The sequence below is a fragment of the Balaenoptera musculus genome, chromosome 4, assembly GCF_009873245.2.
Source record: "Balaenoptera musculus isolate JJ_BM4_2016_0621 chromosome 4, mBalMus1.pri.v3, whole genome shotgun sequence".
NCBI classification, from domain to species: Eukaryota; Metazoa; Chordata; class Mammalia; order Artiodactyla; family Balaenopteridae; genus Balaenoptera; species Balaenoptera musculus.
The window spans coordinates 90,310,581-90,332,294 of NC_045788.1; the positions used below are offsets into that span (position 1 = coordinate 90,310,581).

At 39.1% G+C, this 21,714-nt stretch overlaps 1 protein-coding gene across 14 annotated transcripts in view; it reads right to left on the minus strand.

Moving 5' to 3' along the window:
- Window positions 1-21,714, minus strand: part of BBX (BBX high mobility group box domain containing) — a 278,769-nt gene that overhangs the window by 84,965 nt on the left and 172,090 nt on the right. For all 14 annotated transcript variants that reach the window (XM_036850548.1, XM_036850546.1, XM_036850547.1 and 11 more), the window contains 2 exons: window positions 10,432-10,602; window positions 4,897-5,139 (listed from right to left, as the gene is read on the minus strand). In XM_036850548.1, coding sequence (XP_036706443.1) covers window positions 4,897-5,139; window positions 10,432-10,593 — 405 coding nt within the window. In that variant the 5' untranslated portion in view covers window positions 10,594-10,602. The remainder of the gene's footprint in view (window positions 1-4,896; window positions 5,140-10,431; window positions 10,603-21,714) is intronic.

Sequence of the window (21,714 nt, forward strand, 5' to 3'; positions counted from 1 at the left end):
GTTTCAAAGACTAATTTTGTATTTCAGTAGCACTTCAGCGTGTTAACAGGTCCTAATAAAAACAGTAAAAGATTACTAGGTAAAGAAGTAACAAATACAAACAAACATAAGTTTGCTTATCAGGAACAACTAACGTTTGTATAGCATTTTAAACTTCATACCATGCCTGTGCACACAATGCCTTATTTGCATCTTACCTCGACCCTGTGAGGGCAGGCATCTTTATTGCCAATTTATAGATGTGGAAACTCAGAAAGGTCTGAGAATGGAGAAGGCCAAGTATGAGAACCCAAGCTCTACTACTACTAATTTGCTGCCCTGGATAAGTCACTTAAGTCCTCTGGGCCACAGTGTCCTCATCCTTAGCTTTCGGAAAATAATATCTAACTCATGGGATTATTCTTAGGATTAAATGAGTCAAATGTTTATAATGGAATCCTGGGCAGAATAAAGCAATATTCAAAACTTGATATTATTATTTCAAAAATAAACACTTGAATATTTTTTATAGTAAGGAAGTCCTGACATCTGGAACACAGGAATGGGAAAGGTCTCAGAAACAAAAAGTACTGGGAAACATGAAGCCCAAATCTTTGGTTCTACTACCCACCTCCCCGCAAAGTGGCGGGCCCCTAATTAAGTGATACTCAGAAAACCCCACACAGAGTAAAGTCATTTCATTAGAGGCAGTCCAAAGTGGCTGACAGAAGAAAAAAATGTCAACTGACAGCTGAGGGTGGACCGAAAAGAAAGACTCATGGAAAAGCAAAGAGGAAATTCAAAAGAACAAAAGGGTTAAGAATCATTTAATATACAGATAAAAATATGACTGGAACTCAATTGTTCACAAAGGTCTCACCAAATTACAGATTATAAAATTATTCTTGTAGAGAAACAATGGGTTGAAATTTTGAAAAAATTCAACAAGCATTCTAAAATTTTTAAGTAAGGAAGTATTTAAACAAAATATTACATAAAATTTCCAGGATAAATATATAAAATAAGAGTGTTTAAAGAAACAGCAAAGTTTCATCTACCTAGAAATCACTTTTGTTTAACACTTGTTTCTCCAGAATGTGGGGATAAATGAGGTGCTGCTCTAGCTTAGTAGTATGAAAGATGCCACAGCATTCTTGTAAAAATACAAATCCTGTTAAGCATGATGTGATAATTAACAAAAACTGTTCAGAGTAATACATGAGAAAATGACGGTAAATCTTCTTTGGAGAAGAATACATTTCTGATGAAATCAAAGCAAGGGAATGAATACGTTAATTTTATCTTGAAGAAACATGGAGGAAGAACTGATCACTAAAGACCCCATGGAGATTTGTGGTGATAATCTCTCCTAGACTACTGACGACAACAGATACCAACATTTACGAAAGGCTATTACAGTTTCCCTTCAAGCTGTATTTTACTGCATTTAATTCCACAGCTCTTTTATTGACACACAACTGAACTTCCAACTTTTCAGGCCAGTCTCTCAAGATTTTTTGCCTTTATGTCATCGTTTCCTGTTACTCTGATACAAATACCCCAGGCTTGGGGTAAAACTTTCTTGTTCTTGAAATTGTTCTTCCTTTTCCATATCTGCTCTTATCCTCGCCTTTCTTCTGAATCCTGTACCAAAGCCCACGCCAAATTCTATCAACTTCATAAAGCCTTTCCTGAAATACCCCCAACCTGACCCCAACCTCTGCACAGGCAGACTCTTCCCGTAAGACCCACGACACGTTATTGTTACCATTTTTGACTGACTTACTCAAATCTCTAGTCTCTCAGCTGTCTAAAGTGAGCAGTATATACTAAAAGGATGCTAGAGGCAAATAGGCAAGAGTATCCCAGGCTCCACCAATGTAGAGGTGGTCAAGATACTAATTCCAAAGAGCCTTAGATCCCTGCTCTGAAGAATGGGATAACTGACTTTACATGTTTGTGCTTAGGTAAAACATCCAGTCTGGGATGAACCAATCAATAAATGCATGCATTCTGCCTCATGCCTCAGATCCTACAAAAACCAAAGGAGGGGGTATTATAAAGGTCACTCAAAATTGCCTTAACTTTCCAGGTCCTCCCCTCTTCTTTGCACTGACTCTGCTCTACCTGAAGGACAACATATGTGATCCTCTACATTGACTGTCCATTAATTAACTATGACTATTAGTTTAAGTGGCATGTGGAAGTTTCCAGCAATATCCTAGTCAAAAATGCAGGCTTATATTCATATATTTGTAAGGGAAAATGTTAAAAGGAAAAATAATACTGTTTCTGGGTCTCCTAACAGGCAGTTGAAGAAGCTAGAGCCTGTGAATGTCCACAACACTGCACCATCATGCACACTGCTGAATTTAAGAAAAGAACCCAGGTTATATCCTTAGGACAGTATTTTTTAAATTACTTATAACTAATTATTGCTCTAATGAGATTCATCAGAGAATATGAAACCCTCTTTCAACCATTTTTTCAACAATGCCAATCAGTACTGGGAAATTATTCAAGAAACCGAAAACAAATCCCAAAACAGGTATGCCCTCTTACCAGATGCACAAATAGAAAATAACCAAAAAGCAAGGGAAGAGTCAGAGAAAGTTTTAACAGGTTAAAAAAAATGATCTCTTCAAAGTTGTATTAATTATTACTTTAAGAATATATTTTAAAAACAAGAAGAGAATGGAAAAAATTAAGTATTTCTCATTCAATTGGTAATGACAGAATAGCTATTGGTGAACATCACATAACTATTTACACTCACATGCAAACTATGCTGCAAGACTATGTCTTGTTCCTAATAGAGAACACATTTTAAATTGGGGGTTTAAAATTACAAGTTTACACATATAAAAATAGTTTTAAAAATGACTGCCTGGAGAGAGGGGACCTTGAGGAACGGAGACCGTATTTATCACTAACAATCATTAAGACCCGGTACACTGAAGCCACCCAATAAGTTTTTGTTGATTAAACTGACATTTCAATTAAGGCTGCAATATTAACACAAAAAGCACCAGCACAATTACCTGTACTTTAACGTAATTTCAAAACCATTTGGTAAATAAGTTGAAACAAGTATCACTTATGCCTAGAAACCAATTGTATAAAGGATTTTCAAAGCAACTGAACCTTCCACACTTGGTACTAGAAGTGAGACAATATTTCATAAGAGCAACAAGGCAAGTTGTGAGATGGAAGATCCAGTTATGGTCTCTACTTGAAGTGGTTTGCAGTGGGGGGCACCTTATCAGATTTAGATTTCATTACTCACCACAGTGGCAAATACTGTGAAGCTAATTAAGTAATTAGTAAAGGAATTCCTGTATGAAAATAATGCTTCCTCCTCTTAAAAATGGCCACCTATTTGGTTTGTAAAGTAGCAGTATTTAAGAAAAAGCAAACAGTATACGTGAGACAGGCTGCAGGTTATCCAAAAACAGTAATCCAAAAACAAACTCATGAGTTTAATTATAGGAAGTTTGTGCAGTTCCCTATGAGGTTTCAGATAATTGTTTTATCATATAAGCGTGACTATGAAAGGATCTAAAGCTATTTAATAGGAAAATTTTACTGTTAATTACTGTTATGTCGTGAAAATGTCCTGCAACATTTAAAATCATGTAGGTTACTGGAATTGATTTTAAATTTTCTAGATGCTCTACATAGTTAAAATCCTGTCTTTAACAATACAGTTAATTCCTGAAGCCTTATGTAATCGTTAATCACATAGCAACTATGCTAATCATTTACTCTGGATTCAAATTTCCCTGAACATTGCATAAGAAATTTTTATGTTCCATCTTAGCTTGTTAAAAAACTCAGTAAAACCACAGCAATTGAAAGAACTATTTTTCTACATACTGAGATGTCTAATAAAATGTCTCACTTGAAACTCTGTATTTGTCCCCTGCTGGTTCATCTTTCCATAGAACTTAACCAAATGTTTGTGTGGCTAGGGCTTGCATGAATCAAGATTATTTGCAAGTTGCAACACTCAAGAAACAGAATTACTGCTTTCAAGTTTAACCACAATGATATTGCTTTGCTTTCCCCTTACTTGCTAAATCCATTAGACAATACATTTTAAATGCATAATGAACTCACATTAATTTAAGATTATTTTAGGAACAGACCAGAATACAATTTTTCAAGAAATTTACTCACATTTTGGAATTAATGCCCCACCTCTCTGAATAGCCTTCCTGCATAGAAATACTTCTCACCAACTATTGCCTACACAGTGTTTACATGCATGCACACATCACAGTACATCCGGTTCCACTGCCATTCATTCATTTACTGGTTTTAAATATTCATGCTGCACAACCTACAGAAACAAGTCAACGCAAATCTCTTGATAATTGCGTTTATTGCAAAATCAAAACGTATTAGCGCTGGAAGGGATACAAATTTTGCTCTAACTTTCTCATTCTAAAAACATATTTTAAAAAAAGAAAAGAAAAGAAAAGCTGAGACCCAGAGATTGACTTAGATATGGTTACAAACAAAGCTATTCAGTATCAGAACTAGATTAATATTGTCAATCTTTACTATGGGCATTCTCTGACAGCAGAAGCGGGTTCCTAGAAAAACTAAAAACAAAAACCATTCATAATAAATAAAATCACCTTCATAAAAATCAATCCCCCACATCAATCAGTGGAATATACACAATGAGAAAAAACTTCTTGGTAATAGGTTGCTTTTGGCACCTCACCAGTATTTGCAAGGTGGACTTGGAACTCAGGGATAGGAACAAAGCTTGTATGTCTTCACTTAACACTTGATTCAAGGATTCACCTTCGTGCTGCTAGACCTTTAGCACGGACTCCAAATTTACTGACTGGGGGTTACAGGATTGGTTGCTCACAGTCACCATAAAACCTCGTCACTGTAACCTACCTCCTTGGCCATGTCTGTGTATTTCTGCTTTTCCTTTGGATCAAGAACAGCCCACCAATCAGCTAGTATCTTGGTAGCACCTCGGTTATCAAGCCTGGGGTGTTCCTGACGTACAAGGGAGCGATGACGTTTGCAAAATAAGAGAAATGCATTCATTGGTCTCCGGGCTCGCTGTTCTGGTGATTCATCATCTTCAGTTTCACCAACATCTTGCTCTAGACCATCGGCCCCAAGAAGTTGAACCTTAAACAAAAGCAATAAAACAAAAGCCAAATGTTTAACACATCCTGGATAACTTTGCTTTAACAATTAGTCTTGGTTTTCAAATTGTATTTTTCCTTAGCTCCACTTAAACAACTTACAAATTGGGGGGAAAAAATGATTTTTTAAAAGTCATCAACCACTGTTTGTGGTTGGTAACCAACTTAAGATGTTTTCTTTTGCTTAGTTTCTATAGCAACCTGTGCATGTCTGTATTACAGCATATATTACATTGTTGTTATAATCGCTTACATTTTTTTCTCACTAACAGTGAGCTCTTTGAGGACAAAAGCTCTCTTATTTTCCTCATACACAGTGCAGAGCTTAATGTCTGGTCTAACATTAGTATTTAACTAACTATTGAATGAAGGATTCAACCCATTCTGTGATATATGGGTCTCAAGATTAACAACAATATCCACATAAGATACATGAACATTAGTTCTGTCTTTCTGCTCTTTGGAATGTGCTGTTGTACAACTAATAATATGAAAATGTTTAACATGAAAGTAGATAAAAATCTAATACAGACTACTTAATGTTTCTGTACATACCACAAGTGGAGCCTCCTAGTGTAAAAATCAAAACAGACCTCTAACATTATTTGAAGGAAGAACTACATAGTAAATTTTCAAGCTTGTAGACATCACACTTTCTTGTCCACTGAAATTCAATGGTGATAGGACTTCAACTTTCAAAGTCTGTTTTGAATCCTCCCTTTTCCTAAGCATTTCGTTCAAGGTCTTCAAGGACTTCTGCAAAGCTCTGATCCTCTCCATCTGTGTCATTCTCATTGCCACTGCCCTAGTACCACTCTTGCCTATGGCCTTGTCTTCCTGCTTTCAATCTCTTACAATACTTCCTGCGCATGGCTGCAGGTTAAATTTCTTAAAGCACATTTCTGATCACAGAATCTCAGAATATAACAGGATTGTTAAGTATCTTCTAAGGCTAAAATATGACAGTGCAACCAAGAACAGAAGTCCAGAATGCTTACTAAAACCATTTCTTTACTTGCTGCTTCATAGTTAAAATCAAGAAGGATCGAGGTAGTTGTCAGACTGCATTACACAGTAGGGCAGTAGTTCTTAAATATGAGTGGGCACTGGAATCCCTGGAGGTCTTGTTAAAACACAGATTAAGTCCCATTCCCAGAGCTTCTGATTCTGTAGGTCTAGAGTGGGCCTTGAGAATGTGTATTTCTAACAAGTTGCCAGGTTATGCTGAGGCTGCTGGCCTGGGGATCACACTTTGAGAACCACTACTATAAAGCAACCAGGTTCTCTTATATCGTGTTTATTGGGCAACAGTTACAGACGCTCTAGGACAAATCACTAGCTTAATCCAATTAGATGTTTTTAAAAAGTCTTTTAAGTTTAAATTAAGTATTGCACATGCATTTAATTAACCATCAATTATCTTCAAACACAAATAGTACAGAACAATCGTGAAGTCATAGCTACTTGATTTGGAAGTACATTAGGGATTATTACTGGGGGTGAAGGATACAGATTTATCTTCCTCATTATGTGTACAATCATTAAAAATGATTTGAGTTTTCAAGGAATATTTATTTAGCATTCTGAAACTGAGAAGCTACAGAAAAAATTCAGGCATAAAAAAATGTATTATGTAGGTTGAGGAAGTAATTATAGTTTCCCTTCAGAAAAGAATAACTTTTGATTCAGTTACTAAATCATAAAACTCAAGCCAAGAGCTGAGATAAATAAGACAAATCCTGGCCCAAGGAGCTCACTGTTTGGGGAGAGGAGAACGATATATAAGCAAATAAATTAAAAAGCAGGATGATGACTGCAACAATGAACCAGTGCAGTAATGAAGCACTAGCAGAGGGGCAGGAGAACAGGGAAGTCTCCCTAGAAAAGGTGTGGTCTGGACTAAATTTTGAAAGATGAATCAGAGCGTGTAGGGTAGTCAATGGGGAGTCATGGGGAACTAACAGAGATTAAAGCTCAATAGTTCAGACACTTATATGCAGCTCAATAGTACCAGTATATAAAAGATTAGAACAGGAATCTAAGGTTACAGAAGAAGGTATGGGCCACTTCATGAAGAATGTACTCTGTCGTGTTAAAAAAAAAGAAAAGAAAAAAAAAGTGCATTTAACCCTGTAAATGAGTGGTTTCAGACTGCATGGATCAATAAAAACCCTTGGGAGGGGACCAACACAGATTACCAACTTTTTGTTTTGCCAAGTATGAACATTAAAAAAAATTTTTAACTACTATCTAATATTATAATTGTTTCATTAAATTAACTAATCAAAAAGTAAGTAAACAAATAAATAAATGTATGATATATAAATTAAATTAAAACGAAAAGGTATCTGGACCTATTTTTCTTTCACCAGAGGCCAAGTAACACTCTGCAACAAATCAACACTAGCACTGGACCAGGATATGGAAACCACAGCTGGATGCAATGAAGAGCCATGAGTGGTTTTAAGCAGGGGAAAGACATTGTTGTATCTGTATTTTGAGGGAACGCCTGTCATCAGTGTTGAGCATAAATTACAGTAGCAAAACTAGAGTCAAACAAAACTAGAGGAACAAGTTAAAAGTTTATTCCAGCTGTCAATGCGAGAATGGAGACAGGGCTGAATCAAGGCAGTAATCATGAGAACGGAGAACTGAAAACAGAAACAATATTCACTAATGAGGTAGAACCAAGAGTGACTGGTGTCTAACTGGATGTAAAGGTTGAAAAAGGAAGAGTGTTTCCAACTTTGGCAGCAAGATTCCTTCATACACAACAGAGAACACTTTTTCTCAAATGAGAGAAATTAGATCTGGTGGCAGAATGTGAAGTGGCTCTTAGCAGAGAAGTCCCAGTTGGGATAATGAACTGATGTACCAATATAAAGAAGTAAGACCAAGGGTGTGGGTGAGATCTCTGAATGTGGACCAAAAAGAGAACAGGACTCGATGACTTCATTCTTTCACTTAATAACTATTTACTGGGCACCCGATACAGAGCAGGCACTGTTCTAGGTGATGCAGACAGAACAGTGAGCATACAGACCCCCCATCCTCATGAAGATGAAGAGTAGCACAACTGGCCTGCCACTCTGGAAGGCTCTCTCTGGCTGCTTTGTTGAGAACAGACTGTAGAACGGCAAGAGCAGAGGCAGAGAAAGAGGCAGAATACAATAATCTGCACTAGCATTGGTGGTGGCTTGGATCAAGGTAGCAGTAGTGACATTGCTAACAAGGGGTCAACTTGAGAACATATTTTGAAGGTATGGCTGAGAATTTACTGATGGATGGACAGATGCGAGACTTGAGCAAAAGAAAACAGACAAGGTTTCAGGTCTGACCAACTTGACAGTTGGAGTTGCCATTCACTGAGAAAGGAAAGATGTAGGAGGATGGGGTTTGCAGGAGAAAAGTGAAAGCTTCATTTTGAACACATTCAAACTGAGATTCTGATTTGATATCTAAGTGGATACGTCAAGTAAACAGTCAGAAATACAAGTCCAGAGTTTAGGAGAAAGGTCCAGGGTGGAGACAGGAATTAAGATAAGAAGCCCAGAGAACATCAGCATTTGAAGGTAGAATAATGGAGGGACATCAACTGGAAGGAACTAGAATGGTATAGTTGGGAAGGGAGGAATAGAAGTGAGTGATTGCTGTCATGGAAACAGCAGACAGCTTCAAGGACCAAGTGATCAACAGGTGCAAATGTGTCAGAGAGATCAAATTAAGCATAAGCATAAACTTGGCAATTTCCTCAAACAGGAAGAATAACACCATTTCTCTGAAAACGGAAAGGAAAAGATGGATAAGGAGTGAGATAAGAGTAAGATGGGTAAGTAGAGAAAACTAAAGGAGTCATTTCTGGTGGCCTCTATTTTCTCTGTGAAAGAGAAGAAAAGTTCAGCAGTGAGGAGACCATAAACAGTACCCAGAGAAGATGTCTGTGAAACAGGAAAAATGTTTATAATTCCTGCTGAGATGAGTGGAAGAGGGAGCTGACCCAAGCCTAGGACAAAAGACTGAACGGATATCGAAGGCCTGAAGAATAGTAAAAGCATGTTTATGAAATTTGTAGTGACACAAAATAAGTACTCATCTATTTTTTATTGATTGATTGATTGATTGATGGCTGCGTTGGGTCTTCATTGCTGCGCGCGGGCTTTCTCTAGCTGTGGCGAGCGGGGGCTACTCTTCGTTGCAGTGCGCGGGCTTCTCATTGCGGTGGCTTCTCTTGTTGAGGAGCACGGGCTCTAGGCGCGTGGGTTTCAGTAGTTGTGGCTCGCAGGCTCTAGAGTGCAGGCTCAGTAGTTGTGGCACACGGGCTTAGTTGCTCCGTGGCATGTGGGATCTTCCCGGACCAGGGCTTGAACCCGTGTCCCCTGCATTGGCAGGTGGATTCTTAACCACTGCACCACCAGGGAAGTCCAGTACTCATCTATTCTTCTACTAAGCATATAACTATTCAAAATCTACTCTGTGCCAGCCACCATTCTAGGCTTTGAGGAAGGAGAAGAGGACAGGAAGGGCAAGACCCCTGCTCTTACCGAGCTATAGCTTAGTCTAGGAAGGCAGACATAAACAAGTGCACAGCTAAACACAAGGCAAATAAGAAGTGTGAGGGAGGAAATCCTCAGACGTGGAATGCATTGGGTGGGAGGGACACCTGAGATGATGGGGAGGTAGTCCTTGTGCTGAGACCTGAATGACGAAGAGGAGGAACCAGTCATGCCAAGATCTGAAGGGACGTGTGGCTTTCTAAAGCCAGCCGCACGGCTGTGTGACTTTCTCGCAAGATCCGGCTGCTCAGGTTGTGAGACCAGAGGAGGGGACCAGGAGGACTGACTGAGCACAGAGGCACGGAGGGGTGACAGCAGCCAGATGCTCTGGAGGCCTCAGAGATGAGGACCTGAACAGCTCTGAACCTGCCTGCGGTGGCGAGGCTAGGCTGGGAGGGAAGAAAGAGAGGCCAGGAGCAACAGGTGGGTGCAGGTAAGCACCTCAAATTTTATGAACTCACTGCGTTTGAATATTGTCTGCCAATTATTAGTTAATTGACAGAAATACTATTTAAGAAGGATCTGTTTCAGTTTAAACTACTACTACAGATACTTCAAGAGCCATCAACATTTGGAATAAAAATGCAGATTAAGTAGTTAACTAGGATTCAAGTTATACAGACTCCTAGAAACGCCTCCTTTGCACCACACATGTTCACTGCAGTTTCTAGAATGAATGGTCAAATAAACTTAAAACTTCTATAATAAAAGGAGGAAATTACCTTATCAATATCCTCCTCTTCGTCGTCCTCTTCTTCCTCTTCTGAAAAGTCAAGAAGTTTCTTTGCTAGCAATGGATGCCACTGAAGACACTTCCGTTTTGGTCGTTTTCCAGCCCCTTCTCCTTCTGCTGAATGATCTTTATTTCTATTACTGCCTTTCATTACTGTGACCTGTAGTAATGAAAATAAGGAGAAACAGAGAAATCAAAGTAAATTTGATTAAAATTAGTTTATTTAGCTTCCTTAACTTTAACTGGATTACAGTTTTAATGATTAAAATATCTACCAGCTTAGACATTTACTGGATTCAGTAAGAACTAAGTACATAATCAAACATTCATTTTAGTGGGTTAAATTGCTAATAAAATTTGCCTTTTATGAAATCTGCTTCCTTCCACTTCATAACTTCAGAACTCAAAACCCAAATAAAGTGTTAGGATGATTACAAGTTACTGTCACCTGTTTGTATTTACTCAAAATAGTGTTTCCACCAGAGGAATGTGAAAGATGCCTCCCAGGGGAGCAAAGGTGCTCACAGAGGTGGGCCTCCCTGCATTCTCCAATGGTTCCTATTTTATCATCATAATTTACGTGAATTTCACATTCTAGACTATGATAAATCTGAGTCTGAAGTATTATTAAGTAAAATGAATGCTTTATAAGAATCAAATGTTTTAGATTTAAAATAAAACTATTTCATAAGACGACACACATTTTTCAAACACTAACTGTGCATGGGGGCTTCCCTGGTGGCGCAGTGGTTGAGAATCCGCCTGCCAATGCAGGGGACACGGGCTCGAGCCCTGGTCTGGGAGGATCCCACATGCCGCGGAGCAGCTAAGCCCGTGAGCCACAACTACTGAGCCTGTGCTCCGCAACAAGAGAGGCCCGCGCACCGCGATGAAGAGTGGCCCCCGCTTGCCACAACTAGAGAAAGTCCTCAAACAGAAACGAAGACCCAACACAGCAAGAAATAAATAAATAAATAAATAAATAAATAAATCTATCTATCTATCTATCTATCTATCTATCTAACTGTGCACCCTGCAAGGATCCCGTCTATGCATGAATCACTTCATGGGATGAGCCCCCTTCTGTACCGGCCTGTGATACAACAAATCACAAAGATCTCTGCATCTCCCTATTACATATGCACTACAATCCAGCAACAAAGTTTTGCTCTCTAGGCTTCTTTCCCCTAAAAGACGACTGGCTGAAATAGCTAGGCTATAGTCAGGCTATGAATCTGACAATATCTTTCAGAAGCCGAAAATTCTAAATTATTTTTCAGTGAATATTTTTAAAAGTTTTTCTCAATGAAAGAAACTACATATTTATATTATAAAGGTGAAAATAACAAAAAATGAGGTTTACCTTCTCCATCATGCCCAGCCCCACAGCCCAAAGGTAAATTATACACAGTTTCTTACATGCTTTCTCATAATTATTTAATATTTTGCATTCATTCATTTGAAGTAACATTAATATACAAATTACTCTTTATACATACTCATGTGAAAACTGAAACAATACAGTTAAATGCCATCAACTTAAATGGTTCATGCTGACAATTACAAACGTAAATGCCGTTGTCAAAATCACAGGGCGGTGGTCCTTTTGGTCAGTTTAAATCTGTATTGGTCCAAACACTTGCAAAGTACTATCAATAAACTTTTAATGCCATGTTGCTGACACTAGGATCCATGAACATATAGTTTCAGTATTCATCTAGTTCTCAAGCCTTCAAAACAATATGACATAAGCAATTTTTTAATCTTCCTTCCTTGTTTCTGAGTTTGGGGTCATATTTAAGTCTTCTTCACTTCAAAATCGAAAAATACTCACTAATGTTTCCTTCGAGAACTTATGTGACTTCATTATTCTAAAAAAAACCATGTAAATAACTGATCAATCTGGAATTCATTCTGACAAAGGAGTGAGGGAGGGATGTAGCTTTTTTTTTTCCCCAAATAGCTAACCAACTGTTCCAAACCATTTATTAAATTGTCCAGCTTTTCCCCATTCCTTTGAAATGCTACTTTTATCCTATACTACATTACCACATGTGTATAAGTCTACTTCTGGATTCTCTTCTGTTAATAATCATCTCCTCTGTTTTCCTATCCTTTGACCAACTTTAATATCCTTAGGACAATATCATTCTGTACCTTTTTCTATACACAAATATATCAGTAAACACAGCCATTTAAAACTTTTAAGTTGGAAATATCATGCTCTTCTAAGTCAATACGCCTTGATCATCCTCATTTTGTAATAACAATATAATATTCCAAAATAGGAACATATCACAATTTTCTCAATTATTCCATGATTGATAGACGTTCAGATTATTTCTTGTACTACAATAAAATCTTCATTTTAATAATCTTTTAATCTTCATTTTGATAAAATCCTCATTATTAAAAGCTGTGTCTAGTCAAAAAAAGAAAAAAAAGGGTGGGGAGGTGAGAAAAACATGTTCCCGTGGTTTTTTTAGCAAGAAACTTCTGCTGAGTATCTGAAGCAATTACATGATTCATGTGGCTGCCTCAAGAGTAGAAGTTATTGAAAACTCTAAATGGAATTAGTTATCTGGTATGCTCTTAATAAATAATAAAGGAACAACGATTTCTTTGAATTGATAGACCATTTAACGATTCCCAGTCTATCTACGAATAAAACTTGGCATGGAAAACCCAATTTCTAAAAATACCGACGCTATATAGAGAGAAGAGGAAACAGCTATTTTTGTGGCTTATTAATCACTTCAGGATGAGATGCCTGAGTGGTAATTAAACCCATACTGGGTCTTAATACCGGATATTTTATAACACAGTTTTTAAACAGTAAAAGAAATTAATGGGAAACTATACATCAGGCAAGCTGTTATCAACGGGAGAGGTCAAAGTGACTGCCAGTGCCCAGAGAATAATACATCATTTAGCCTCAAGGATTCTGATTATGCTATTTGATTATGTGTGAACTGCGTTTACGTGTATGTGCCTTTGCATATATTTATGTGTAATTTTAATATTCAAACAGAAAACAGAATATCAAGAATTGAATGAATGGATGGTATATGTGGCTTTGGGGTTTAAAATAACCACATTCACCTCCCTCCACCTCAATGTTCTGATTCTTTCCACATAGCTGCTACGGCACTACGATAATGTATATCTTCTCTGATACTCCCCAAATTAATCTCTCCATCCCCCTAAATACAATAGAAAGATTTTATATTGCTAACAACACTTACCACATTTTCCCTTGAATTACAATTATTTGGGTGCATCCTACCTCCATCACTAGGCCTTTTTCTTGATGATCAAGACTAGTTATCTTTATATAGAAGCATCTGGCTTATCAGAACATCAAGATCAGTTAGTTGTGAGAATTGTTATAAACAACCATATGAAACTCCATGCTAAATTATGGTGATAATTCACTATTTTTATACAGTAGAATGGCTTCAAAATTAACCCCCATCTCTCTCATTCCTGTGAATTCAGATATTTCTTCCTGAGTGGGAAAAAAGGAGGTCTGAAGACTATGTATATAACACTGAATGCAGGCCAGGGTGGCATGTTCTGTGTGAGAACCACCGAAACCTGTGCTGTACGAAAAATAAGATTGATAACCTCTAGCACAGTCTAGAACAAAGTAGGGGGGAAGTAAGTATTTTTAGCATGAATGAAAGCTGAATTGAAGATAGTAAACCTGGGACAAAACAGTCAAGAAAAGTGTAACTGACCTAATGACCATGAAATACCCCAAACTATAAACTAGAGATTTTAATAACTTATCGTTATCTGATTACTTTTTAATTCACCATGGATCTGTTTTCAAACTGTTAAAAGAAGGCAAAAGAATGTGTGTGGGGGGGAGGGGGGAGGGGATGATGCTCCTGATTATCATTCAGAAGTAATGAGAAAGCAAGAGAGAAGAATGAAAGAAAAGATGAAGAAAAACATCTTCTGAGAAAGAAAAGGGAAAAGAAGGCAGAATTTTGAGACTCAAGCATACTGCTTTTCTTATTTCAACAATGAGGAGGAAAAATTGTTAATTTTTGTTAATTTTTGACAGTAACAGAGGACTACCTTTGTAATTATTTTGCCACTAAAACCCCCCCACACATTATAAAGTTTGGCTTCTTGTTCTGGAACATGAGCAAATTAAGCTAGCAATCTATATGTAATGAATGAAGCAATTGGGGGACTTTATTCAAAAGGGGTCCTTCTTCCTTTCTGCATGGCAACTGTAGAATAACAAATCAGGTTATTCAACTACCAGTGGACTCTGTACTTGAAAGACTCAATATCATAAAATTATGTTGCTGAGATTATCAAACGATGGAGGCTGACGGTCCTTATCCAAAATACAGTTGACCCTTGAACAACACGGGTTTGAACTGTGAGCACCCACTTATACATCAAATTTTTTTCTATAAAAACAGACTATATTACTACATGATCCACGGTTAGTTGAATCTACAGATGGGGGAGCCATGGGTACAGGCAGGTGACTGTAAAGCTATATAACCCTTGCATTCAAGGGTCAGCTGTATTGAATATTTACTTATCTTATAAAAACAAACCAACCCATGTGTTCCCTTTTCTTTGCCAGATGAGTTACCCTAATTAGATACTCATAATACTGAAGTAAATGTAAATCAACTTGGTGATAAATTAGGAAAAACTTCATTTACCTATATTCTTCAAATGCAGCAAGCCCATTCATGAAGACCTTTGCTGAGGTCAAACTTCATGAGAAATTTAAAGAAGAAATATCATAGAAGAAACAGGACAAAGTAAATACCACATTTAACAAAAGAAAAAAATGGACACTGAAGCCTGACAGGCCTCCTTTAGAATCCGGCCTCTACCACTAACTGCTTGTTGTAAAGTTATTCATCTTGCTGATCTTTCCACACATTAAAACTAAGTAATAGGGGCTTCCCTGGTGGCGCAGTGGTTGAGAGTCTGCCTGCCAATGCAGGGGACACGGGTTCGAGCCCTGGTCTGGGAAGATCCCACATGCCACGGAGCAACTGGGCCCGTGAGCCACAACTACTGAACCTGAGTGTCTGGAGCCTGTGCTCTGCAACAAGAGAGGCCGCGATAGTGAGAGGCCCGCGCACCGCGATGAAGAGTGGCTCCCACTCGCCGCAACTGGAGAAAGCCCTCGCACAGAAACGAAGACCCAACACAGCCAAAAATAAGCATAATAAATAAATAATAAATAAAAATTAAAAAACAAAACAAAACAAAACAAAACTAAGTAATAGCTCTACTGTGAGAACACTTTTTATATAACACCCAGCACAGAGCCTGGCATCTAGAAGGTTCTCACTCCATGTTAGTAAATCCTCCCTTTACCCACAAGCTTTTTAGAGGGAGTATGGGTTTAACAGGCAGCAAGTTCTCGCTTAACTCAGCCTAAGATGCAGTTCAAGAGACAGCACAGAGGACTCCCATTTAACAGTGGTCCACATGCTTCCCAGATGATATAACCTCCAGCCTCAGCAACTGAAAAAGAAAGAGGGAAAGTTTCTTTTCTTTTGTCTGAGTGATATACAGTCAGAAACAGGGCCTTGGCATAGTCATAAATTCTGTAAGATCCTCTTGTCTCACAACTTAGGCAATCAGCACACTTTAGCTTTTAAAACACTGTGTAAATTTAACTGTGTCACAGGGGTATTTTAGAGTTTAAACTGTTTCCTAAATGTCCAATAAAATCCCATTCAAATCATATTAATGGAAATTCAGACCAAATGAGACAGGGGAAGGTAAGGGAGGCCCACGAAATTTCACTGTCAGACAGCCATGCCTTCTAACCTCAAGTAAGGCCTCTCCTGGGTCCAACTAAGACTGTAAAGCTTTAGAGCTGTCTCGGATCTGCAGAGAAGATGAAAAATCAGCGCCAAGAAATGGTGGTAAATCGGTAGCTCTAGGGCTTCCCACAAGTTGGACCAACCTGCTTAAAACCTTCTGAGAGTGCTGCTGCGCTCGACACCCCTCGCTTCCACTGCCTCGCGCGCTCCCTAAAATTCTCCCACTTTCTGCCAAAACGGACATCCTCCTCCAAAGTCCAGGTAACATATCACTTCCCTTCTAAAGCCTTCTGTGAAAACCTTAAGTCAAATGCCATCGCTCTTTGATCACACTTGAGCTTGCTGGTCAAGCACTTACCATGGTGTTTCAGTTAGTTTTATCTATGCCCTCACTATCCTCCACAAAATAGGTTCTGAACTTCTAGAGGGAAGGCGTCATGGTTTCTTACTCTTCTGTCCCAGGACCTCAAACTGAGCCTGGTACACAGCGGTCACTGTAAAGGGTATTTATGGCTTATAATTTCCTCACCTAACACTTAACCACATATCACAACTTCCCAGAATGAATTGTTCCTAAGGATAATTTTAAAAACAATACTAACACACAGCTAATATTTATTAAATACTAATCGCTTCATACTTAATATTCATTATCTCATTTAATCCTTACAAGAACCCTTGAGGCAGGTACTATACTATGCATCCCAGTTGAAGAAGCCGAGGGTTAAGCCACTTGCCTAAGGTCACACAGTTAGCAGCAGAGAAGCTGGCACTAGAAGCAGGAAGCCCAACTCAAGAGCCCAAATGCACACCTAGGACAAGAAGCTCTAATATAAAGCCTTCCATCTGTTGATGCTCTGGGCATTTCCCATAGAACAAATAGCTTAGAAGCCATGGGACTACCTAAAGGGAGCACCGAAGGGTTGGAAAGTGAACACTTTCAATGGTTCACAGCAGAAAAGTAAGTGTACCTCTCTGATGACTCCAAGCGACAATTAAATTAGATTAACTTTAAAATTCTTTGAAGATTAAAGCCCTACAAGTGCTAATCATTATTATTTATTGTAATTCTAATGACAATTCTAAACTGTAGACAGATTAAGTGAAAAATATCTTTCTATAAAGTAATACTCTCATTTTAGAAGCAATTCAGTCACTCTATTCATGCAAAGAGTGTCTTTAAATGCACTCCTTATTGAAAAGCAGTAGCTCTTCAAGTTGAAACTTTAACTCTGTCAAGATGTTATCTACATGCTCTTCATGAATACTAATAAGACACACACTATTTAAAGAACGGCTTAGCTATACTGGCAGTTCTGGTTCCTGTGTCCTTCTCTCATGAAGGAATATGTATTCTAAGATCTCTAATACTTACAACTCCTTGACATTTAGCCTTAGGAGAGCTTAACGTGGTTGTCAAAATGCACGCTACTCTAGGCTACAGATAGAAACAACAGCTACCTTGAAAGAGATAAGGCACCAAAAGAAGTGACTCAGGGAAGAAAAACTACTTACACAAGGAACTCTGTAACAGGCTGGAACATGTTCCCCATCACACCACCCTCCCCCAAAAGCCCAACTCTCTGTTTTCTTATAATTTTATGGTGGCTTTTACATTCTTCATCACAAAGTCACCAAATTCCTACTCTTCAACAGGCTTAGCATAATACATTTGCCTCTTTTAGTTTCTAAATTAACAAAGGTGCTTTTCTTTTTTTTAATCCATTTATTAGATGGTTAGGACATGCTTATCCCACCGACAAGAATCTGATGCACAACAAGACAAACTCACGGGAGTCTCTTCCTCATTTACTCTCAATGCAGCTGAACGCGCATGTATTGATCACATGTTGAGCTATGCACTGTGGGAGTTACGTGTACAGCCTTACCTCTCATTTAACCATCGCCCCTGCCGCCTCTGCTCCCCTGCCAGGCTGGTGTCGTCCTGTCTGGCAGCACCTGCCCTGTGCTTCCTCAGCTCTCCCAGGCCCGCACACCATACCCCACACACCCATTCTCACTTTCTGTGCAAGTCCCTCTGAACTCCCATTTCTGAGGAGCTATCTTCATTTGCCCCAGCTCCTGTCTCTTTCCTCCCTGAGCACCTGTTTTGGCCACCCACATTTAATGGCTGTGCCATATTTTTTGACACTTGATTGTATAACAATCATCATTTTCCCGTACAATATGTGTATAATGATTCCATATGAACTCCTCCCACAGAGACCCTTGAGGTTTAGTAAAGAACATGCCAGATGCTGTATTTTCTGGATCTGTCAGAGCAAACATCCCGTGCCAGACAGGGAGTACGTGAGGATGTGAACACAGAAACAACACCTCTCTGCTTTCTTAGTATGCTGTTTCTTTACATTGTTTTGCTAGAAGGCAGACGAGATATAAGGCTTGAAAAGAAAATATGCAGAGAAGGAAAAATAAGAACCCAGAAGGGTTGCTCGGGAGGGGAGGGGAGAAACAGGCAAATTGACAAGGCGATGTAATAAATATAATGAAACCTAAGTCACTTCCAAACAGCTGTCAGTACTAGTCTAAGAACATGTTTTAGTAGCTTTATTCCGCTCTCTGGTTATTTGTTACTGACTCTCATTATTCTCTCAAAATAGAATAGCATAGCACCTTCAGCTCACTAGCTCTCTTTTCCTATCATAACTGGTCTGCTAATTAACCTCAACTCTGAACTCACCTAACCTTTTTTCTTTCCCAGTCTATCCCCAAGCTGCCAGCTGCTCCCGTGGTCTCACACTATTACAAACTTTTCCAACCTCAGGTTGGTCTTCAGTGCTCATTCATAGTCTTGACGTGTCTTAGTCCCACCCAATCCCACAGTGCCCATTATAACTTATTGGTTTCTCCTCAACCCCTATTGATGATGATGAGTAAGGACAGTAATAACAGTTATATATATGTATAAAATGCTTCTATATATATAATGCTTATGTATATATTGCTTCCTATGCGCCAGAAGCTAAGAGCATTCTACTTATTAATTCTCTTAACACACCACAAGCCTAAGAGGTAGGTACTATTATAATCTCCTTTTTACGGATGAAAAAAACTGAGGCACAGATAACATACAGTTTGCCTTGTTTAGTTTGTTAAGTTAACAAAGGTTTTTATAATATTATATGTATCAAAATGGTGGGACACAATTATCATATTGGAAAGAAGCTGAAGCACAAGAAGACAAGCTCACGGAGTCATTTACTGTCAATGAAGTTGAATACATATTTACTGATCACCTGATTAACTATGCATTATGCTTGTACATTACAGAATGTCCAAGGTCACACTGCTAGCACATAATTGGTGGAACCAGTATCTGGCTCCAGTCTGGCTTCGGAGTCTGGTTCTGGACCATTATACAATATTGCCTCCTAATAATAACTAACCTGATTAAACCTTTGCTACCTGCTAAACACTGTATATGAATTACTTTCTTTAATCCTCCATATACCTCTTGGAGAAAGGAACTATAATGGTCATATATTATACAGGAAGCAGCTGGGAATGACAAAGCTTAAACAACATGCCCAAGGCCATTCTGCCAGCATGTGGCAGAGCCAGGATTCAAACCTAGGTCTTCTGTCCCCAGAGCCCAAGCTTCTCCATACTGTCCTTCCTGCCATAATCCTAGCCATTCTAAGAAAATGTCTTTGCCTCCTGGTTAACAGAAAGGTCTTCATATGTGGACCCTCCCGAAGTCCCACCTTGCATACCAATTTCAAAACTTGTTTCTTCTACCTTATCTCAAAGGCAGAGTTTCAAGGTCAGCTCCTCCTCTCGATCCCAGTCTGTGCTTCTCATCTTTCCTGCTACCCTGGGCCATTAGTCTTTCAGTTTCTTTGATGAACTATTGATGAACTATCAACAGTTCCTTCTAGTTAATACCTCCTCTTTCGGTCTGTACACAATCTCAAGTCTAAAGCCCTCTCTGAATCCTCCTCCTCCTTTAGCTAGTCCTCTTTTTTGGTACAAACTGGCCTCCAGCCATCAGGCCAGGAGACTGCCTAACCCCAAGCCATGAAACTAGCAGCCAAGAAGAACTGGCCTGCCTGGTACTAAGACTGTTCACAGGCTCCACCTCGCACTTCCCTTACTGACTTCCTTCCTAATCTTCTTGGTTCTAAAGCCCAGGATTAATTTCCTAGAAAGCATTCACAGCTCATTCCAACTGTGTCACAGGCTCTGGCTTCTCTACCTCAATGATTCACGCTTACATCTCTGATTTCTAGCCTCTCAGAGAAAACACCTTGCCTGGGCCAGCCCTCTGTCTCCACCATATCCGTGGGAAATATGCCAGAGCCCGCATGGTGCATAGGAACTAGACATTCCTTCCTTTCACAGAAACATCTGGAAAACATATACTATCTTTTCTACTTTCTCACCGTAAGTTCAAATCACTGCAAATGGCTCCTAGCCCCGACACCTGATCTCTCACCACGTTCTGTCCCCTCCACCTGTTACATGCATGGTCTGCTCCCGTCCATCCCCCATACTGGCTCAGCGGTCTGGTCTTCTTATCTATAGCCATGCTGACTTCAATTCTCCACACTACAAATATCTGCTCATGCCCTTCTCCTGCATGAATCTCTTTAATAGTCAGTCCCTCAATGTACTCAGGAAGACGTCCAAACCTCTTCCTTCATAGAGCACGCAAGACTCTTCCTGACTTTGTCCCTACTTAGTTTTACGGCTCACGTTTCTTTGCTCAATTCTCACTCTTAAAGCTCTACCTACACTGTGTTACATGCCATCACCTGGAACTCACCAGGGACTCTCACCTCTTCGCATCTGTACTACTGTCTCCTCACAGTGGAGCTCGGATCTCACATAAGCCCCCACTGGCCCTTACTAGTTTGAGAAAGAGGTGCTTCTTAGGTGTCTCCACAGTACCCTGTACTCAATATCCATCCCCCAATGAAACGGTGTGTTTCCCTCTGTATATCCCACTTGTCTTTGACAGAGAACGAGGGCTGTATAATGTTCACCACAGTATCTGCAGGGCCTGACACAGAGCCGGGCCCACTGTGGGCAAACACTTGTTCAGGTCTGCTCCCTGCAGTCTCTTCCTGTCACCTTTATTGCTTCTCATTTGCCACTGCTTCTTTTCTGCTCCTTCCTCACCATGCCTTGCTCTTTCTTCCTGCCCTGTGACCCTCCATCTCAGAAGTTCCTTGCACCAACTTCAAATAGCATTCTCAAACTACCAAACCAGAACACCTGGCAATTTTACTTGTTTGGAAATACTAGTTTCTAGGCAACAAATGTCAAAATGACTCAATGAATAATTTTGACCTCATAAAGAGAAATAATTATCTATTTCCTTTTCTCCTGTACCCATCACTGAACATGATTTAATCTTCTGTGCACCAGTTTACATACAGCCCTTTAAATTGTAAGAATGAGCATGCATATTTTTAAAAGCAAATATATTA